Here is a 17,913-nt window from a genome sequence, read left to right on the forward strand (position 1 = left end):
GAAGTCAGGCGTCCGAGAAGCAGGAGAGGGCAGGAGACAGTGGTTTGGAAAATAACAGGGCCACGCACATTGCAGGTTGGATGCAAACATACATATTATTATTTTCCTCCTCTTCCTCCATTTGGCCATCCAGCCTGCCCTCCCGCCTTCAGGCCAAAACAGTCAGAGCCAACCACACACACGGTTACTATGCACTTGGGTGTTTACTGGGAATGGGATCTCAGAGGCCAGGCCCGGGTCGCTCACACTTTTTTGGTGATGTTCTTGGGGGTGGCAAGCTCGTACAGCCGAGGGGATGCCCGAGCAACCAGGGATGCTGGGGAAATATGGTAGGGGTCGTAGCCCTCGTTGAGGTCCTTGCGCACTTTGGGCTTGGCCAGGGAGACGATCCGGGGACTGGCCACTGCCTTCTTGGTGACGTCCAGCACCTCCCAGCGTGGATCTCGGTCAGGAACACACTGGTTCGACTGGGCCTTGGGTGCTGGAGAGAGCGGAAGAGGGGGACCGAGTCAGGCACTGGCGCCTCAGACATGTGGCCACTCAGGCCTGTGGAGGTCAAAGCTCCCAAGTCGATGGGCTGCCCACTGACGGAAGAATGGATACACACAACATGGCCCATCCACGCACCGGAGCGTCCCTCGGCCGCGAGCAGGAGCGCGGCGCCCACACACGCTGCCCCGGAGACAGACCCCGAGCCCATGACGCTCAGGGAGGAAACCAGACACAGAAGGCCCCACGGCGTGTGAGTCCACGTGTGTGACACGTCCAGAACAGGCTCCTCCACAGATGGGAAGGGGGCTCGCAGGGGCCGGGGGCTGGGGAGGGGGTGGGGAGTGATAACTAATGGAGAATGGAATTGGGGTTTCTCTTTAGGGAGATGAAAATTCTAAAGTTGATTGTGGTGATGGGTGTACAACCGACTGTACTAAAAACTATTAAATTGTACACTTCGTTTTTTTATTGCGGAATACTGTACACTTTAAAAGGGTGAATTGTAAAGAAAAACTATTTCAAATGGCCACGGGTCCCAGACGGGGGACACAGAGGGGCCAGCCTAGTGGTCAAAGGTGAGGAGGGCGCCTGACTGGCCCCTTCCCCTCGTCCCCTCCCCGCTGAATGCTACAGTGGGGAAGGGGCGCGCAGATAGGTGTGGGGGCATCTCCTCTCCCCAGCTGGTGCTGCACGCCCTGTCAGTGCACCGAGGGGCAGCTCCCAGGCTGCTTCGGGACTCGGCACCAGCTTCCTGGCCGAGGCTGTCCTAGCTCCTCTGGGCTCTGGCTTTCCGTACTGGGTGGCGTGGCTCCCACCAGCCACGTGTGACCAGAGTGCCTGATATGGGCTGGAGTTTTATTTGATTTAATTGTAATGAAATTGATTAACTCGTTTAGATCAACCGATTGATTGGTTTTAATGTCATTGAAATAGCCACACAGGGCCAGTGGCTGTGTTGCGGACTGACTACTACCAGGAGCAGGGGCCTGTGGCTCAGCCAGGCTCCCTCTTCTCACCTCCTGACACCCCAGGCCTCACATGCTGGTCTGCCCCTCCTCCCCTCCCCACCATCCCCTCCCTTGCAGCACATGGCCTGTCTGGGGACTAGAAGAGGGGGGTCACTGCCTTAGCCTTCATCTCTGGGAGCTTCAGGACCCTAGGGATGGAGGGGTGCGACAGTCTTCTTTCCAAGCCCCCTTTGCAAATGGAAAAGGGCCGACCACCTTCTCCGCAGGCAAGCCCTCGGTGGAGAGACCCTGGGGAAAGGGAAACAAGGTCCCTCCCACCAGGCAGGCACCCATCCACGTGGGGGCTGGGGCAGGGGACACCACTGGGGCTGGACAGAGCTGTGAGGTGATGCACCCAAAAGGAAGGGGCCAGGCAGAAGGGTGGCCCCTCGGGGACAGGAGGACCATGCCCAGACCCAGGCTTCTTCGAATTCCTCTGAGAATTCAGGAACACTCCCACCATCGTGACATCCAGGCTTTAAAACTCTGCCAATGACAGGGCGCCTGGGGGGTGGGGGGGGGGCACGGTCCGTTAAGCCTCTGACTCTTCGTTTAGGCTTGGGTCGCGATCTCAGGATTGCGAGACCAAGCCCTGCTTGGGGCTCCACACTCACGGCAGAGCGTGTTGGGACTCCCTTTCTCTCTCTCAAAGAGATTGATTAAAAAAATAAACAAAACTCTGCCAATGGAAACTTGACAGTGGAGCGGTGACAGTCCCCTGCCACCCAGCACACTGTGGACGCACGCAGAGCAGCAAGCGGCCGTGGACTCTTCCCTGCACAGCCCCACACGTGTCATGTCTCTCCTGAGTGCGCCAGTCACGACCACAGGTGGGCACGAGTCCGCTGTGTGAACAAGACGACCTCATACCACTGTGACGAGCACAGTTCACGCGTGTCTGTGTCTGTGCACACCTGAGGCACAGATGCGTGTGCACGCAAATGCACGTATGTCTGTATCCCACGTGTGTGTGCGAGGGAGAGAGACACGATGGCCCAACGCAGACGCACGTGCTTCCTTCCGCTTAGCTGCCCATTCAAGGAGTACTAAGGGAACAGATGAATGAGTGAATCAACAAACAGAAGGCACCCCAACCACAGTTAAACGAAGAGAGACAGACTGGGAAGAGGTTATTTTGCAACGTGTTCAGCAAAGCATTAGTGATCAGCTTATATAAAGAGCTGCTCTAAATCAATAACCAAAAAAAAAAAAAAAAGGGAAATAGGAAACCTGCAAACTGATAGAACAGAGTGAGCCAAAACAGTCAGGCTCTCTGGTTAAGTGCCTCTGACACTTTGGGCCTGGCATGTAACAGACACGCATGATAAAGGGACACAGAAATACATGGTAAGGCATGATAGCAGGTGACAGGTGTTGTGGGGGAAGAGCAAGAAGTGACAGGGGTTCACAGGTGCCCAGAGCTGGGCACAGCTTGTGGAATGAAATAGGGCACTGATGGGCCTCACCAGGGGGGCAGAGGAGTGAGCCAGTGTCTGCGGGGTGCATTCCAGGCCATGGGAAGGGCCAGTGGGGAGGTCCAAGCAGAATGGAGGCAGGTCAAGGAGGCCAGGGGACAGACCACAAGGTCCCGTGGGCCACACTGAGAGAGGCGGGAGCCCTGGGAGGGTCATGAGCAGAGAAGGCCGGAATCCGAGTTGAGTTTAGCAAGGTGCCTCTGACGGCCACGTGGAGATAGGTGAGGGCAGTGCCCAGGTTCGGGCAGAGGCTACAGCTCTGGTCCAGAGACGGACGATGGGCCTCAGAGGGGGTGTCGGGGGAGGGGTACGGGGCAGCTGTGGGCGTGCTCAGAAGGCACAGCCCACAGGAGTCCTTTGTGCCTTGGACGTGGAGGGCGCGACGGGAATGCCAGACCAGGAGAGTGTCTAGAAGGGTGTGCCCTGGCACACATAGACATGTGGCCCCACGACTTTGTGGATCTGTGTGTATACCGTGTGTGCGTACCCAGAAGGAAACACACCAAACTCATTATCTCTGGATGGTAGGGTTCCTCCTTCCTTATGCCCTCCTGCACCGTCCAATTCTCTACAATTCGTGTGTGTTACTTTTCTCATGGTCTCATTTGCTTTAAAGGAAAGGGGCAGAATCAGGTCGATGCCATTTTCAAGCAGCCCTCAGACCTCAGCTCGGCGCTAGGGTTGGTGCCTGGCCCCGCACCCCTCCTTGCTCTCCTGCACCTCTGCGCCCTTGCCAGAAGACCCACTCGGGCCACAACCCCTCTCAGTTCTTCTCCTGGGGAATGGCCCCCTCTGCCAGCTCCCAGGACAGCCTGAGCGGGCCGTGCTATGAATGACACACAGGTGTTTGGACACCTAGTCTGCAGTTTCGGGAGAAGATGAAGGAAGAGAGAAGCGTGAATCTGGAGGAAGCAGACCTGGAGCCCAGGTCTTTTGACTGTACCCCACCCCATGGCCTGTGGCCCGTGGGGAAGGACACAAGAGCCTAATAAGGAGCCACGCCCCAGTGGAACTACTTACTGGCCAAGTGAAGGAGGCGATTGTGGTCTGACACGTATGGCTTGGGTTTTGGCATAGGGTCCCACTCTTCCAACCGGGTGGCTGGGACCCTGGGCTTTGCCAGCCGTAGGATCCTTGGGCTGGGGATGGCCATCTGGGCTGCCCTGGATACCTGGGACACCTGGACACAATTATAGAGGAAGGGTACAACAGTCCATGATTCCTCAAAGGCCCCTGGATCAGAAAGACCCCATAAGCAACAGTAAGAGACGCAGGACTCACTGGGAAGAGGTCAGTTTGCAATGAGTTCAGCAAAGGATCAGTAGCTATCATATATAGAGTTCTTCTAAATCAATAACCCAAACACCAATAGGGGACTGGGCTAATCATATAGGAGAGTAAACCTGAAGGATCGATAATCCTCTGTTGACCAGGGAAATATAAATAAAAACAACAAATTATCACTCCATGCCAACAAATTTGGCAAAACCGAAAAAGTCTGAAAAAATTATCAAGCCCTGGCAGGAACATGGGAGGAGAGAAATCCTCATATGTGGCAGGTAGGAGAGTAAATTAGTAGAAACACTTGGGAAAGCGTTTATCCTTCTCAAGTGGAGCATGTGAACACTTGAAGACCACCACAGAGAGAAACCCCTGCCCTGGGGCGCAAGGAAATGATGGCGGTGGTAGTCAGACACTTGGGAGCAACCAGGCTGTCCGTCAGTCGGGGGCTGGGTAAATCAATCACGTATATCCGTCCGGTAGCATGCAACCCAGTAGGTAAAATGTTCGTTCTGTATATATCATATGCCGTGTTCAAGAAAGCAAGTATTGAGGCAAAAGCAAGAAAGTTAACACGCCATGTATGTGTATTAAAAACACAGAATGCTATGACTATAGCTGATGGGTCTAGATAATAATAAAGTTTAAAGTGATGGCAATGGGGGCGCCTGGGTGGCACAGCGGTTAAGCATCTGCCTTCGGCTCAGGGCGTGATCCCGGCGTTCTGGGATCGAGCCCCACATCAGGCTCCTCCGCTGGGAGCCTGCTTCTTCCTCTCCCACTCCCCCTGCTTGTGTTCCCTCTCTCGCTGGCTGTCTCTGTCTCTGTCAAATAAATAAATAAAAAATCTTTTAAAAAAAAATGATGGCAATGAGGCCGAGCTGCTCAAGATGGCGGGGGGGAGGGAGAGCCCTGACAGACATTTCACCGAGAAACTTGACCCACTTGCTCCGTAGATGACTTCTTAGCATTCTCCAAAGGGTCCAGGCACTACCGAAATCGTCTGCTTTGATATTGGGTCAGCCTACTCAAAGGCAGCCCCTCGACGGAGCTCTGTTAGCCACTAATCATCGTCTCCCGACTCCCCAAAAAAGTGCACTCAAGACCCAGTCTTCCCAGGCTGTGCCCTCTTGAGCATACACCCTGTCTCCCTCCTTGCCTTGACCCGCCTGCCCTCCAGCTGGCTCCCTCACGTGCGCAGGGTGCCTGCCGAGGAAGTGGGGTGGGCAAAGTCACGTTCTGAACGTCTGGGACTGTGACAAGGGCAAGATGAGCTGGCCATCCTGCCGCCTCTGGAGAGGGAGGGAAGAAGCCAGGGTAATTGTTGAAATGTTTTATTCCTTAAGGAGGAGGGGGAGGTCGGAATCAATCTGTCGAAATGTTGGAGTAGGTCCAGCGCTCGTGGTGGGTGCCAGTGTATTTGCAACATTCCGTGCCCCAGGAAAGCCCTCGGCACGGTAGTTTCAGCGGGAACCTTCTTGGAAGCAGGGGTTGGCTGAAATGACCTCCAGGGGTCAGTCAGAAATTTGAGTCCCTTTCCTCTTAAAATTGTCTTCCCTAAAAATCATAAGTGCTACTCTTATCAGACATGTTGGTGTTTATAATGTTATGTCCCACTCAACCCTCCATTTCCTCCTTCCTTCTCCTCCCTTCCTCTCCCCTGCTCCTTTCTTTCCCCATGACAGACACAGCTCAGGCTCATGTCCCCCCTGATGTCAGTCCTGCCTGGAGGGCTGGGCGGGCAGGTGAACATTCACGTGTCCATGCCTGAGACTAACACCGATTGCCACTCTGTGCCTTACACAGGGTAAGACAAGCTGAGGAATGTTGCCACAAAAAGCAAGAAAGGTGCGGTCCCTGTCCTCGAGTTGCTCCCAGTCTGGTGGAGGAACCAACAGTCCATCCAGAAACTGTGCTAGGGGCTGGGAAGGAGCAAAGCAGCATGCAGGGACACTGGAGGCTGGAAGTGGGGCTCCCACCAGGCTGGCTGGGAACGGAAAGGTCGAGCGAGGAGAGGAGGGTTCTTGAGTACAAGGGGTTAGACAGAGAGGGGAGAGGTGTTCCAGGTAGCAGTCCCTGCGTGGCCAAAGGCCTGGAGTCTCATCGAGGGTCCCGCATGTAGCCCAACAAAGCATGTGCATGAAGGAGGAGAGGTCAGGAAGCACCAAGTCTCGCTAAGCCTTCGGTTCTCAGCTTGGGAGTCTGGAGTTTCCCAGGGACTGGGAATCACGGAAGGGTTTGGCGCACAGAAGGGAGGAGGCATCAGGGCAGGCTTGAACTGGCAAAGGCAAGGCAGGCAGCCCAGAAAACAGCAGGTGCATCTCAGGTAAGAGGTGGCACAGGCCGAGAGGACAGCGCCCTCCTTTGGATCCCCGTTTAACCAAATTAGCCAAAAAGGCTTTTGTGGGGGACAACCGGGAAAAGTGAACACAGACTGCGTATTTGGACGTTAAGGTGTCACTGTTTACTGTTTTAGTGTGATCGTTGTTGTTATGGGTGTCAGTTAGAAATGCAAACTGAAGTTGTTAGAAGAGAAATGGTCTGATGTCTGGATTTACTTTAAAAAAATCAGAAGTGGGGGTTCTGGAAAACAACAGTGTGAAAAACCCCAGCAACACACTTAGTGCCGACTAAAACCACAGTGAAATGCCAGCTTCACGGCTGCTTTCTCTGTTATAGCCAAAAACCTGGAAACAACTCAGAGGTCCTTCCGGGGCCGGCGGGTCCCCCCATGTGACGACACATGACCCAGGGCTCAGAAGGCACGAGCTGGTAAGGTGCTCGAGACTTCAGATACCTTCGCTGGGCTGCAGGGCTCGTTCCCTTCACGCGGCGCGCAGGAGAAGGGGAACGCGTGGGAACGGGGACAGGACGTGGTCGCCAGAGGCCGTGTCGGGCCTGAGAGGGGAACTGAACCGTTTCGCGACCTCTGAAATGGGCAGGGAAGGGGGGGTCCCTGAGCGGCTTTGGGGCAGTGCTGAGAGGAAAACCCAGCTCCGTCCTGAGCACAGACACCAGAGAATCCTGCTGGGGCCACTGAGCGGTCATGTGCGGCCTGCCCCGGGGTCTGTGCCCTCCAACCTGGCCCCGGGCAGAGCCAGAGGACAGCAAGCACCTACCTCAGACATGTTTATGCTCCAGATGTTGTTCCGGACCCTCGGGGCAGCCAGCTCCCTCAGGCGACTAGAAGCTTGGTATTCCAGGGAAGACCGAGGAACGGGCCAGATTGGGGTGGTCCTAGGGGACAGCCACCCTTGACACAGCTCCTCAGCCTGGGGCGCATCTCTGTCTCCTGCGTGTGTCATGTCCTCTCAGCCTGTCTCTGAGTCCAGGGTTAAGGGACAGCCTGGGACGGTGGAACATTTTGAAAACACCTCCAGGAAGGGATTCAGGAAAGAATCCCTAAAAGAAAGCCCCTGAGTGTTTTCAAGGACAGAGCTACCCTCTCCCAAGGTCGTCCCAGCTCAGCGTGCAGTGGCCATCCTCCCGTCAGCTTCCTTGTCCCCCTCCTTGGTGACAGTGGCTCCCAGGGCCTCTCGCCCACACCCCTGTCGTTGGGGCTGGGGTCAGCATTGGACACAAGGAATAAAAGGGTGTGAGCCCGCGTCTCCTGAAGTCAGATGTCAGGTCTGTCTCTGCCCCAGAAAGAAGGCTACATTTCACGGATCCGAGGCAGACGGTCCCTATTTCCTCATCTCTGAGGTTGGAATGCAGCTTATAGATGCTGTCAGCCAAACATCAGAAGTTCCCTGGCTGTCCTCGCCTGCATGCTCTCCGGGCTGTTTGTTGGCACTGAAATGGCCTCAGCTGAGTTATATGCATTCTCGGATCTACAGATGTTAAGTCTAATTGCAGTTTAAATTATCTTCAGATTCCACGAAGATTCAGCATCAAAATGAAAAAGTGACCGTCACAAAGACAGGCATAAGCACAGTGTGTAGAGACCTGTCAACATCTCTGAGTTAAAAAGTGATTCAAAACTTTCAGACACAGTTTAGCTAATTTATTTCAGTTATTATTTTCCCTTCTGTGTGCATAAAAATAGGTCATTAAAATCTGTGTCTAAATAATGCTAAAGATCACTTTTAACAAGCACGAAAGTTCTAAGTGGTAAGAAGAAGGTGTTGTGTTAAAAGTTGTGCATGAAGTAATGTCTTAGGGTTGCTAGCGTGTGGAGCGAACACAACCCGAAGCGGTGATAAGTAACACTGAACTGAGCGCCGGCTAGGTCAGGCCCTGTGCGGAGTTAACCTTTTGAGAATGCTCTCCACCTGCACCCATCCCACAGGGGGAGAGCTGTAGCTCACGGGGTCAAGTGCCTGCCCACGGGCATCCTGCTGGGGAGCAGTCCCGCCCAGTTTGAAGTCAGGTCATCTACTCCCAGGACCTGGGCTCTCCCCGTGCCACACTCTGTCGAGGGAAGGGAGAGGTGTCCACCAACTCTGCCTTCCGAGCGCCCGCCCAGCGCTCCTTCCTTTACCTGTTGTTGTTGTAATACTCCGAATAGAACCTTTTAGGTCGAGCCAGTTCCTCCACTCGGCGGGACACCTCTATGCAGAATAGGAAACAGCCCCAGCTGAAGACCTGCCCCCCCCGCAGGGGTTTCCTTCTTGCTTAGTTTAGGGTTCCACTAGCTGGAGTGAGAGGCACCACGTGAGGCACTAAGGGCCTGGAGAGTTGAGAGCCAGATACCTTGCAGGGGAGTGACTTTCGCTATCCCCGTCCTGGGGACAGTGGCCTCGGGGGCCTGAAGCCCCTTACTCAGGGCACACAGGATGGCAGCGGCAGGGCTGGTATGGGAGCTCGGGCCCATCAGTTCCTCCACAGACGTCAGTGCGGCTCCAACAGCCCACTGGTTGGGAAAGTGGATTTTGGTCTGCAGTCAGTACACGCCTAGGGTTTACAGGGCCTTAGTGTGCACTCTGAGGAAGGTTCTAAAGCCCCCAACAGAGACCCTGCCCTATTACTTCCCTCCAGTAAAAGATTTCTTGAAATGTTTTATGGGAAGGGATCCACTGCTCTCAAAAAGTGTAGAAACCGTTGCAGAAGGGAATGCAAAGAGTCAATAAATTTAATACTAACCCCCATTTTGGCTGCAGTGCGTACTGGGATTTCCCCTGGAGAGTTTGCCCCACACCCCTCACACCAAGACCAGCTTCCTGCATTTCTGGCTCCTCAGGAGACAGAGGCCAGAGATGAGCTAACTGGGAGGTGCGGGTTGGGGGAGCGGCAGTACGGAATTCCGGTGAGGTTAGGGCTAGGGGAGACCCCAGCTGGATCTGGGGCACAGGTTGGAGGGGAATGGGGGTGACCCATTCCTGACCCTGGAGGCCAGGGGCAGCAGTCAGACAGGGTAGCCAGGCACCAGAGTTGGGAAGGGGCCACCTCCGGCCCACCCCTGAGCGAGGTGACCCCTGGTGGAGAAGTGAAGGTGGCGGGTGGGCTCCACCCACCTGGCACTGTGATGGTAAGGGTGGTGTCTTCGAGAAACCTCTCTGTCCAGTACACAGACGGCCTGGAATACACGAGCGTGGCTCAGGGTCAAGGAAGCTGGGGCACAGGTTCCTGGGCCTGCTCTGAAACAGAACTCAGGGCACCTTACAAACACAGACATGCACAGGAGGGAGACAGTGAGGCAGGGGCAGGGTAGCTGGAGGAAGGAGAGACCCGTTGAGAGAACGTGGAGCGGGGTAGGTCAGAGAGGCATGTGGGGAAATGTAGATGATTTTGAGCAGGGCTGATGTTCAGAGAAGGGGGAGCTGGAAAAAAAAAAAAAGGCACAGCTAAGAGCAGGACCCAGGGTGCTATCATGGGAGCAGACCCACTTCTCAGCTGGCAGACTGGCGTCCAGAGCACCAGGGAGGAGCTGGGAATGGCCCTGGGGCCGAGGAAGGCCCCCATCACAGGGCCCTTTCTCCCCATCCTTGCCCCTGCTGAGGAGGAGGGGTCCCCTGGAGCATGCCCCCCATGGCAGGAGATGGAGGGGCACCCTGGGACTTACCAGTAGACACAGAACTCCAAGCTCCTCCTTCGCGGGGACACCCAGGCATAGCCCTCACAGCAGCACCCCAGCCTGCGATGAGACAGGCCCGAGCCCCCGACTTTGCTCTGTGGCCCCACTTGCTCAAAGGCCTCACTGTCCTTCACCGGCACCGGAAGCCACCCCAGTCCCACCTCTGGAACCCTGACCCCTCGCCTCCCGTGTACCTGCCCCCAGGTCATCGTGTGGGTGACAGATGGGACGAGGGAGCCCAGCAGCAGGGGGCTGCACAGGCAGACCACCCGGAGCTGCCCTCCTCCTCCTGGGCCCCACCCCCGCCTCCCGTGAGGCAGCCCGCAGGCCTCACCTGTCTTTCAAGACTTGCCAGTTGGTCTTGGGCTTGGCCAGCTCAAAGGCCCTCCCCCTCCTCTTCCTCCCTCTGACCGAGGAGAAGCTGGGGAACCTCTGGGTGATGGACAGCCGGCTGTGGGAGAGGCGGGCGCTGAGTGGGTCAGGGCCCTGCCCAGTGAGAAGGGGCCTCTCTGGGGGCGGTGTGTGGCAGGGCAGACCCCGAGGGAAGTCCAGGCTCCGAGCGGCCGGGCCACCCCGGTGCTGCCCTCTGCAAAGTGCGGAAGCCCTGCTCCCGACGCGCCAGGTGGCTGAGATGACAAAGCCAACCAAATCTCATGAGCAGGTATTAAGTGCCAACTGTGTGCCAGGCCCCCGGAAGCCCAGAGGCTGGGAGGAATAGGGTGTCTGGGGCTGAGACACCTGCCTGCTCCCTCGCTGGGTGCCGCCCCTGGCCCAAATGCCCTCCCCGAGGCCCCCGACCTGGCCTGTGCTCTTTCTCCCACAGCACACATCGCTGGCCCCCACCTGCCACACCGTGTGTGTGTGTGTGTGTGTGTGTGTGTGTGTGTGTGTCGCACAGGCTCCGTGAGAGTGGGGGTGGGGGGGTCCATCTGCAGTGTCGGGGGAGGGGCCAAAGGGAGAGGCTCTTCCGCCTGAACTGGGCCGGGATGAACCCAGAGCGCGACCCAGGGCAGGGCAGGTGGGGAGGGACCGCGGTTCCCGCGGAGAAACCGAGCTTGGGGTCCCACAGGTGAGACAGAAACCCTGCTTCTTTCCAGGACTCCACAACCTGCCACAAATCACTCCCTGCCAACGCAGTTACCCCTTGAGCCCGGCGGAGTCCGGGCCGTCTCAAACATTTCTGGGGGGTTGAGGTACTTGGAATAGTTTCGGCTTTGAGCTGAGAGGTTCTCCCTATTTCTCCTTCTCTCTGACTGAGGGCCTCCGCTCCCGACCTCCCGACTCTGGCATCGAACCCTGTCTGTCCAGCTCCCCAAGTCAGTGCTTTTGTAAGGTTTCCAATCCTAAACCCCTGTCCCCTGGACGGAGCCATGTTTGCACAGCTCACACTCGGGGCGCCCCGGCCCCGGCAAGGGCACGCGGGGCCACCCCCGGGGCTGGGGTGGGGCTGCTGCTCCCCCTTCATTGCCCCCCCCAGCTGGGCAGGCCCACCTCATCTCAGAGACGCTCTCCTCCGCATCTTTCTCCAGAACCCTGTCCAGCTGCTCGAGGGCCACCTCGGGGTTCCGGGGGCTGGGGACTTCTTCCCCAGTCACCTCCTCTGGGAGGGTCTCCTCTTCTTGGTCTTCAAATCTCAGCTCCCCGTCATGTGGGTGCCCGGTGTCCGTGGTCCTTCGGCTTCTGGACACCACGCCCTGCATGCCCATGCCCGGGACCTCGTTGTCCCGGCCCCCATCTGGCCTGCCTCCGGCCTCCGAGCTGCGGTGGTTGAGGGGCGAACTTTGCCACTGGTCCCCCATGCACTGGGCCCTCCGCAGTCCTGCAGCCTTGCTCCCCAAACACCCAAGTGTGTCTGTGGTCACCCGGCGACAGGAGAATGGCCCAACCGCATTCTGGGCGCACACATTCCACTCCCAGCATGGCCGCACGTGCCACCACCCAGACGGTACTGCAGTTCCTCGTGGGGGCCTGCTCACCCAGCAGACCTTAGCCCCCTTCTCTGTGTTTTCCTGGCTAAACCAGGAGTAGTACCCAACCCCATCCGACATTTCTTCTTGGTAAGACCACATTTGTTCAAAACAGGCTTTCTTACCTTGTCCAAACAAAGTGGTCGTTAGGATAATTGAAGTATTTTTGTGGCCCCCAGCACACACCCCAGGCCCCAGTTTTGGAAAATTCCCTGGAGGCCATCAGAGGACTGGCCTTGCTGCCTCTGCCAGGCCACACTCCTACCTATCACGACTTTCCCTTTCTCTGCTTGGCTGTTCCCTGCTCATTGTTTAAGACCCTCCCTTGCCCAGCTCCGCCCGCTAGGTCCTGCTCCGTTCCCCCAGCCCAGGCTGGTCATCCCCAGGGCCCGAGGGAACCCTCCCTGTGCAAACTGTCATGTTGCAAAGCCCTTTCCAGTTCTCCATCCTGCCTCCATAAGGCTTTGCCCCACCGTTGCCTCTGTCAGGAAAGGGAGAGAAGGAAGGAGTCTCTTGGATGATTCCAAAAGAAAGGCTTTTGAGGGCATCTGGTTCAATCTGGGAGATCCTTACAAATTCCCCTTCAGTGGCGTGAAGTGTCCTAAACCCTCACCTTGCCCTCAGTGATTTATTTTTCCCTCTTAAGTTAAATCCAACCATGATCCACAGGTGCCTTTCACCAAAAGATAAAGTCCATATTGCTGCAGTCAGAGGGACCTGTCATCATCACAAAGTTCTGTACGCAATCTCTTCACCCACGAGTCCGCTTTAGGAGATGGGCAAACTAGGTGAAGGGGCTTCAAGGAACAAACTTCCAGTTATACAGTAAGTAAGTCACAGAGATGAAAAGTGCAGCGTGGGGTTATGCTAACATCCTCATGACCTTGTTTGGTGACTACCCTTCCCGTGATGTGCACTGAGTAACACGTGGGACTGTGGAGTCACGGTGTCGTACGCCTGAAACTAACGCAACATCGCGTGTCGGCTGTGCTTCGATAATAAAAATTATTTCTGAAGTCCACTTTCCTACTAGAGACAGCTCATGAAAACTGCTCGGCACGACATCAAGCCTGTATCCGCCACATCGAACCTTCCACGAGCCCCGTGAAGGCCAGGCATTGCCTTGAACTTACACGGGGTCAAGGAGAAGGGGCTGGAGGGGCCGGAGCTCCACCAGCCCTGAAGGGAGGACCACTACTCAAGTACGTGTGGAAAGGCAAGAAAGTTCACAGCTGAGGAGACCCATCAGGGTGGTGATCTGGGTGTGTAAGATGCTCTGAATGGAAAACAGAGGGACCAGAGCTGATCGCGTGAGTGTGTGGAGTTTGGTGGGCACGGGGGAGGGCAGCAGGTGGAGGGGAGGGTGGGGCGCCTCACTGCACCATGCCGGGACCTGGGCTAAGCACGTAGCAGAAGACAAATTAGATCCCTCTTAGATTCCTTTCCTGGTGGGCGCAACTAAATGCTGGCAAACTTTGAGGCTTTGACAACAGTAATTCATTAGCTGGCAATTCTGGAAGTCAGAGGTCCACAGTGGGTCCCACCGGGCTCCGATCGAGACATCGGCAGGGCTGGGTCCTTCCGATCACGGCAAAGGAGGATCCGTTCCCTGCTCACTAGGGTACTGGCAGGACTCAGCTCCCTGCGGTGGTAGGCCCGGGCTCCCCATTCCCCGTGGCTGTCGGCTGAGGGCTGACCCAGCTTCCGAGGCACTGCAGCCTTAGCCCACGGCCCTTCCTCCATCTCTGGCCGGGAGTGAGGCCTGTCCCTGTCCTGCTTCCTCTCACGTCTCTGATCTCAGCCAAGAAAGGGCCCCAGGTGCTAAGGACCCACGTGATTAAATGAGGCCCACCTGGGTAACCCAGGCCAATGTGCCCACCTCGGTCTCTAACCTGAATCACATAAGCACAGTCCCTTTTGCTGCATATGGTCCCGCGTTCCCAGGTCCCAGGGATGAGGATGTGGACAATGTTCTTCCTGCCTCACCCACCTCACACCACACACGCAATTCACCCTAAATGATTTCAGGATCTGAATGTCAATCAATAAGGAAGAAGGTAAACCAATGAAAACTAGGAAAAAGACACAAAGAGGCATTTCACAGAAAACATGAACAGGTGATATTCAGTGCCTGATTGATCAGTCAAACGTTGCAGAGAATGCTCTCTTTTGTACATGGAGGAATTTGGTCTAAATTTGGAGAACAACTTGGCGTTATCTCATAAAGTTGAATGCGTGTGAGCCCCACACCCAGCAACCTCCCTCCTGGGTTTATCCCCCATGGGAAAACGCCACGGGAGACCTGATCAAGGACGCGCACGGCAGCACCACTCACCGTGGTGACTACCGGAAGGCCCCCCGGGACCCGGCTGCGGGGAGTGGATAACGGGGGGGTGTGTGCAGTGGAGGGCCATGCAGGGTGAGCAAGAATGAACGCTAGTCGCCCACAAGAGCGCGGACACAGCCACGGGGTATCACGTAGGATGAGAAGAGCAATTTCTCGGGCTCCCGTGGGCAGGTGACGAGACCTGAAACCAGAGGGAGAGCAGTCGCTGTCCAGGGGACTCAGGATGGCATCGTTCGCGGGGGGTCGTGGAGGGGAAGTGACCTACGGCTCGCCCATGCCGGAGCCGGGCAAAGAGCGCATGCGTGCTCTTTGGGTCGGGAAGGAGTGAGTGCCTGGACCGGCAGCAAACAGGACGTGAGACTTACAAGAGGGTCAGCGATGGCATCTAGGAAGGACGCATGGTCGCCACTGGGATCCCGCACACCTGCCCAGGACAAAGGAGAGGGAGGAGGAGGATGGAGGAAAGAGATGAAGGAGCGGTGGAGAACCATAAAACGTCCTCCGCCTAGTTTACTTTTAGATAACGCCAAGCGGAGCAGGGGCTGCAGGGAAAATGTACCCATACACCCGCTCCTTTCAAAAGGAGGCCCGGCCCGCTCCGCAGGTACGCGCGTCGGCCCCTCGGCGGCAGGGACACGCCGCAGTGACGCGAGGTGTCCGCCAGAGGTCGCCCCTCTCAAGGGCATAGAGGGCTCTCCGCGAGCCGGGCCCCCGCCTCCTCGAGGCTCCGCCCCCGGCATCGTCGCTCCTCCCCCTTCCTTCCAGGCGCACTCCTGCTCGAGAGTCTGCGCGGGACTCGGACACACAGTGTTCAGCGCGGGGGTGCCTCGGGTGGGGCCTCCTGCTGGAACCACATTTGCAAAATTCCGTGATGATGGGAAATGCACTGGACCAGAGATGTCACAGGGAGCAGGAGCTTCCTGCGTCTAAAGTAACCTCACGAGACCAGCCCCAACTGTGCTCTTCCCTCACACCTGCTGAGAGGATATTTCCCAAAGCAGGGGCAGAGACTGGTGCCTTCAAGGGGCTGGTAAGTGGGATACAGGCCCAGAGCTAAATGACATCAAATAAGGTGATGAGAAATCGCTCCCTTTTGTCCTTAATTACAATCCTTCTGGGACTGAAATATCAGCTAGCAGCTAACCCAGGTTTGACTTCCTCGATTTTGTTCATTCTTTTTATCCAAGAGAGAGCAGGTCCCGTCTGGGGCTGGCTGTGAAAGCTGGACTCTAGTATTAAACTTGTTTAATTACTGCTGTTGGCACCTTCTTTCTGCTTCTGTTTTGTGATTGTTTCAAAATAATTGCAAACTTTCTAGAAAAGTTGCAAGAGTGTACTGAGAACCACCATGGACTCTGAGCCCAGACTCACCGACTATGAACAGACTGACACACCCCTTCAACGTTGTCTGTGTGTAGCTCTTGTCCTGACCGTTTGAAGACAGTGGCAGCCACCATGACTCTTTACCCCGGAACACTGGGTGTGTGTTTCTAATGTCCCCTTCCATAACCACAGCATGGTTACCAAAATCAGGGTGAAAAGAGCATGGATAAAATACTGTTATCTAGTCAAGAATTCTTTTTTTTAAGATTTTATTTATTTGTCAGAGAGAAAGAGAGAGAGAGAGCGTGCACAAGCAGGGGGAGCAGCAGAGGGAGAAGAAGGAGCAGACTTCCCGCTGAGCAGGGCGCCTGATGCGGGACTCGATCTGGGTCCCAGGATCATGACCTGAGCCGAAGTCAGATGCCCAACTGACTGAGCCCCCCAGGCGCCCCTAGTGAAGAATTCTTACTCATACATCACCGGTTGTCCCAATCGTGTCCTTTTCCACTGTCCCCCGCCCCCAGCTCCGGAGCTGTCCAAGTGAGGTGTCCCGTCTTCGAGCCTCTTCAGTACCCTCTACTCTGGGACAATTCTTCACTCTCTCTTTCATGAACGACACACTTTTGAAAATTTTGTCCCGTTATTTTATAGAGGCTCCTTCCAGTCTGGGTTTCTCTAGTATTTTCTCAGGATCGGTGAGATATCAGTGCATAAAATGAGATAAAATGCATATTGGTGCATTTGGGCAAGAGTCCCTCAGTGGGTGCTGTCCAGAGACACGTGGTGTGGACACACCTGACCACGGCTTCTCCATCCTTTGACCCAGGTGGTCTGTTCAGGTTTCTCCAAAGTAAAGAGCATGTTTTCCCCTTGAGATTAACAGGTACTCTTTTGAGAGATGCATTAAGACTATGCAAATCCTGTTTCCTGTCATCAAGCGTTCGTCCACGACATGTACTTCTCTCTTTTTAGGGAAAGTTGTGCTGGTTTCCCATTTCCAGACATGATACACCCTTTTTTGGTACCAGTTTACTTAGATAACAGAAATGAGTCGAGGCCTGACTTAAGCATATCAGGCCATGAGAACACATGTGGCTGGGCCAAAATCGTGACCGGAGCTCGAGACTGATGGAGACGCACAGGCTGTATGGTCTCCTCCAGATGAAACGCCAGGCCCCTCTCCCAAAATTCCTGCTCCGCGGGAACATCTCTCCTCAGACTGCGGGCTCCCCAGTGGCCGTTCCCAACTATATAGACAGGTGTTTGGAGATCTGTGAACTGCCCAAGCATGAGCTCTGGAAGGGGAGCGATGTGCGGCAGCTGGGGGTCCTCCTGCCCACAGAGCCCAGGGCCTGGCCGTGTTGGATGAGTCTCCTGCAGCTCTATAACAAATGGCCACAAAGGGACTGGTCGAGAACAACACATCTCTCTCTTACGGTTCTGGGGTCAGAAGTTAACTGGGTCTGACTGGGCTAACGGCAAGGTGTGGGAAGGGCTGGTTCCCTCAGAAGGCTCCAGGGGAGAATCCGTTCTCACAGATCTGAGAAGCCAGACAGGGGATGGGGTGTCAACTTAAAGATGAGCCACATCAGGGAGGCACAACGACCACACCACTGTCAGAGGCTCGCGCAGAAGCCGCCTCGTGGAAGCGGGGGCCGCGCAGGCCTGTCTGAGAAGCCGGAGCCCCACAGGTGATGCCACCCAATGCCAGGAGGAAGGAGAGGGACACACAGCCCAGCCTCTCCTCCCTAGGTTTCCACCTGAGCTCCCGTTGGTGGAAGTGAGAGGGCGGGGGTTCTGGGAGGTGTAGATGTCCCCCCAGCACTGAGCAGCGCAGGTGGGGAGGGCAGGTGCCGATGACCCACACTTGTCAGCACTCCGGATCACCGGCTCTGGGCTGGGCAAGGGGACCTCAGCAAGACGGAAATCCTAAGTCCCTTGGTGTGTGGCAAGATTGTATTTTGTTATAATAATTAAATTCGTCCGCCACCAAGCCATATTTTCCAAA

The 17,913-nt window shown here is 55.9% G+C and overlaps 1 protein-coding gene across 2 annotated transcripts; it reads right to left on the reverse strand.

The window, feature by feature from the left end:
• Positions 1–220: 220 nt before the first annotated feature.
• Positions 221–12,124, reverse strand: THEG (theg spermatid protein). 2 transcript variants are annotated; one of them, XM_019804114.1, is made up of 8 exons: positions 11,760–12,124; positions 10,603–10,719; positions 10,257–10,328; positions 9,709–9,770; positions 8,736–8,805; positions 7,375–7,492; positions 3,995–4,154; positions 243–481 (listed from the first exon to the last, which is right to left on the reverse strand). In XM_019804114.1, the coding sequence occupies exons 1-8, from the start codon at positions 12,065–12,067 to the stop codon at positions 243–245; spliced, it is 1,146 nt and encodes a 381-aa protein (XP_019659673.1). In that variant the 5' UTR covers positions 12,068–12,124. The 2 variants fall into 2 exon arrangements, with proteins under 2 accessions (XP_019659674.1, XP_019659673.1); XM_019804115.1 differs by lacking the exon at positions 3,995–4,154 and having other exon boundaries at positions 221–481.
• Between the last annotated feature and the right edge of the window lie 5,789 nt (positions 12,125–17,913).

The sequence above is a fragment of the Ailuropoda melanoleuca genome, chromosome 4, assembly GCF_002007445.2.
Source record: "Ailuropoda melanoleuca isolate Jingjing chromosome 4, ASM200744v2, whole genome shotgun sequence".
NCBI lineage: Eukaryota > Metazoa > Chordata > Mammalia > Carnivora > Ursidae > Ailuropoda > Ailuropoda melanoleuca.

What these genes read in the sequence shown, in the direction of transcription:
- THEG (XM_019804114.1), bottom strand. Translation starts at nt 12,067, where the DNA reads ATGGGGGACCAGTGGCAAAGTTCGCCCCTCAACCACCGCAGCTCGGAG. An exon ending in TTGGAGTTCTGTGTCTACTG is followed by an intron (nt 9,771 to 10,256) that starts GTAAGTCCCAGG and finishes CGTGTATTCCAG; the next exon opens with GCCGTCTGTGTACTGGACAG. An exon ending in TCGCCTCCTTCACTTGGCCA is followed by an intron (nt 482 to 3,994) that starts GTAAGTAGTTCC and finishes CGCTCTCTCCAG; the next exon opens with CACCCAAGGCCCAGTCGAAC.